The 3,473-nt window shown below is 54.8% G+C and overlaps 1 protein-coding gene across 1 annotated transcript; it reads left to right on the top strand.

Moving 5' to 3' along the window:
* Window positions 1-18: 18 nt before the first annotated feature.
* Window positions 19-2,215, top strand: CSUI_008021 (uncharacterized protein; the record flags this gene model as incomplete). Its single annotated transcript, XM_068068161.1, has 4 exons — window positions 19-99; window positions 752-974; window positions 1,220-1,289; window positions 1,569-2,215. A coding segment is annotated over exon 4 (369 nt), but the record flags the coding sequence as incomplete, so codon positions are not given.
* Between the last annotated feature and the right edge of the window lie 1,258 nt (window positions 2,216-3,473).

Raw genomic sequence — 3,473 nt, 5'->3', positions numbered from 1 at the left:
CGCACCGGTCACTTGCGAGATTACTATCGGGGCGCCTGAGACAGCGTCGACGCTGACCCGTACCAGCAGATGGCTCATTCCTCAGCGCCCCACCGGAACGTAAGCGAAACTGGAAGAGCGTGGATCACTCTACCTCTGTCAAATGAACCTAGTACTAAGAAGGCGACAAACAAAAAGTAGGGGGTAATCCGAGTGAGGAGCGATTGGGATGGGCTCTCTCTTGTCCATTGGAGGCTGGATGCTTCTGCTGTGAGCTAAAACGGCTGTACAGACATCCCACCTCGGGCACATCAAGGCCACCGCTGGTTTACTTCAGCGTACTCTTCAAGTTCTCCTGTACCGGGACACAAGACCTCCGAGAGAAAGAAAACCTTTTTTTGTCCACTCACTGATTTACCGTCAACCACTGACCTTCCTGGTTCTTTCGTCAGAGGCTTATGCAGAGCAGTGCCATGCTCCGTGGAAGGTTCCCTGTCTGCACGAGTCATCAAGAATTTCGTCCTGCGGCCGTCCAGGGCGTCATCTTTTGTAAAGTACGCTGCACTGGATATTTGCCTCTCTCTCTCTTCTGATGAAACGGTATTCATCGTTCACAGACAACGTTCCTTTCTAGGCAGATGCCTCTTATCGCGGAGTCTCTCGCTCTCCTTCCCTGACCTGGCGTGTCGTTTGCTCAATGAAGAACACACGGAGTGTTGAGCTGGAAGTCAACCGGAGCAGTCCATGTGTGTGTTTCCTTAACTGGGCTCAGTGCTTGATGAGTGCAGCTCAATGGGTGGTGGCGGTCAAGGACAACATAGCCAGGGCAAGATCGGCGCCCGTCTACGAGCCGGTTAGTTCACTTTCTCTGAGCTGCTCCTCTGGCTTTCAAAGGGCACCTATTGCGCAGTCCGAGATCGACACTGCTCTGAGAATTCGGCAAATTCTCGCCACCGCTATGGCATTTTACAGAACGACGAAGCAGGAGACAAGCAGTAAGCCGCGTGTCTCTTTACGAAGCCTCTCTGTCAGCGCTATAACCACCATGCTCAGCTGAGTTTCTTTGTCTGTCGATGAAGCTGGCATGCGAGGCCAACCCAGTTTTCGACTTGCTTAGTCTTCCACGAGTCAATGTTCGAAATAACAGCCTGATGCGAAACACAGCGCTTGACGATGCTCTGTTCCGGTGGTAGGCTGTAACACAATCACCTTGTGGCTTGTGTTTGTTGCCTAACTGTAGGTTCAATGGGGCTACGAGCGGTCTCCAGGACAAGGTGATGCAGTTGTACACAGGAGCTGAAATTGGGGAAGTGAGGACGCACACCTCTTTGCAAACCGTTGACAGCTCACCTTGTGTAGCTCTTCAGGGAAAAGATGTGGTACTCCGGGCACTGCGATGTCTGTAAAGAGAACAAGCTTCTGAAGTGTGCGCCCCGTGGAGAAGTAAGGAAGTGAGGAGTCTCAAGTGGATTCCGGAAATGAAGTACCAACAGACCCAGATGGTGGAATTTCTGGCGGCTTGCCTCCTACAGGTACACAAAGGGTCGACATATAAGCTAAGAACTATCTTTCACTTCTTTCTCGTGCAGGAGTGCGTGGAATCCAAGTTTCGGAGGACAGAGGGTGAGTGGCCAAGATCGCTTCCATCTCCCAACGACCTCACCTCTGGTGGGCAGACCTCTTGCTTGACGACGCGAGGGAACTTGACAGGCACCTGGAAATCGTGTTAAGGTTCGCTGGGAAGACAGAGAGGCCTGCGCTGGACCCTCTTGACTGGTGTGAAAATCGACTGGTACAAAGCGAGGCTCTATCCTCATTCAATCGCTGCAGGTGCCACGATGTAGTGGTTACGGCGTACTCGACTGACATGGGCCCTACGGACGAACAGCCACCGGACAAGCGAATCCGCGTGGAACACCAAGCCAAGCCCGCACGCAAGGCATCGCGCGAGGTAGCCATTCCGGAGCCATCAGAAGAGAATGCAAGAAAGCGCCCTGTAACTTCCGAAAGGGTCGCCTACAAAGGACGAAGAACTGCCAGCCGGCAGGGCGAGGTGCGGCCACCCTGTACTCAACAGAACCGGCCCGACAAGGCTGCCTCTGAGGGGGACCCGACACGTGAACGCCTGGTGATGGGTTCTGTAGTCATATGCAGCTACAAATACGGTGTGTATGTTCGCTCCTCAACGGTTAGGGGAAAGCGCCTTGAAACATCTTACTCTTGCAAAAACCGTACTCGCGCAGATGCTCTGCGCTTGGCTCTGCTGGCAGCTGCGGAGATGAACAAGAAGCTCTCATGTGAAGAGCCCCTGTAGTGTTTATAGCTCGGTGTAAGTCCAGCAGAACCGACGAAAGCATAGCAGAGACTGTTCTGTGCATCTTCATATGTCTCCGGCAAGCGACTCCGACCGGCGCTCCTGGCGCCTATACTACACCATCTGTCCGGCCCAGCGAAAGATCAGCGTAGCTGTCCTAGTCGCTCTGTCGGTTGCGTCGAATTGCCTCGTTGGTTTGTATCGTCCCATCCCCTTTGCGTGGCATATCTCACTAGCCGGCACTGAGCGCACCGTCGAGTCCAACACGAATAGAGGCAATTTTTGAGAGAGACAAAGGCACAGAATAGTTTTCCTAACACGCAGTAACAACTCAAGAAGCTCTGTGAAACACAACACGGGACAACGAAGGATGAGGCTTTTACAGGTAGGCGCCGGCTGCACCTTGCTCAAGGGGATTGGAGGGCCACCGCGCTATCTCGCCACGAAGTGTAAGCGGGAAACAAGCGTCCAAAGTGACATCGTGGGCGTGTATTGTGTACCCAGATTTCGGCGGACCCCCGTCCTGCGAAGGGGGACGGAAACATAACTAACTAGCTTTCTGATGTGCTGCGCGGGCCGCTGCGACTGTAGCGGTGAGAACCGACACTAGGAAGTTTCTTTTCTCTTCTCTCCCTTCTTGACGAGTCTCACGGGCAAGCACCATAGCGACGCGTCAGACCCGCCGGGGCCGGGGGTCCACCTAGCGACACCGCACTCGACGAACCACGAAAACAGCGTACACTCACCACACTGGACTCAACGGTGACTCGCAACAACCACTTCGGAGCACGGCACGACGTGCACTCGAAGGCGTGTCACAGGCGGTACACTACCCTGCCGTCTAAAGCGCTGCGTCCTCGCCAGCGCTAGCCCTTTTGAGCAACTTTGTCCCTCGTGGTCTCACGCCGCGTTTCCCGACCTCCGGTCCTCACATTTCACAAGATAGTGGCACTCTACCATCCTGTCCCGCTCTGTGGGGTGGCGACACTAAGATCGCTTCTATGGTGTACGGGTGACCCTCGGGCTTGTCCGCCCGCCGAGATCGGTCATGAGCACTGGGGGGCCCTCTCTCACCTCCGGGCTGGCAGGCGCATCGATGTCGGAAAATCCGCAGTGTAGGAGAGGCCATTCACACGTTGCAGTATGGTAAACGGTCCCACCTGGCGAGGACCGAGCTCCC

This window comes from Cystoisospora suis, assembly GCF_002600585.1.
Source record: "Cystoisospora suis strain Wien I chromosome Unknown contig_4381, whole genome shotgun sequence".
NCBI lineage: Eukaryota > Apicomplexa > Conoidasida > Eucoccidiorida > Sarcocystidae > Cystoisospora > Cystoisospora suis.
Note: the sequence above shows the minus strand (reverse complement) of the source record. Positions and strands in the feature narration are given on the sequence as shown.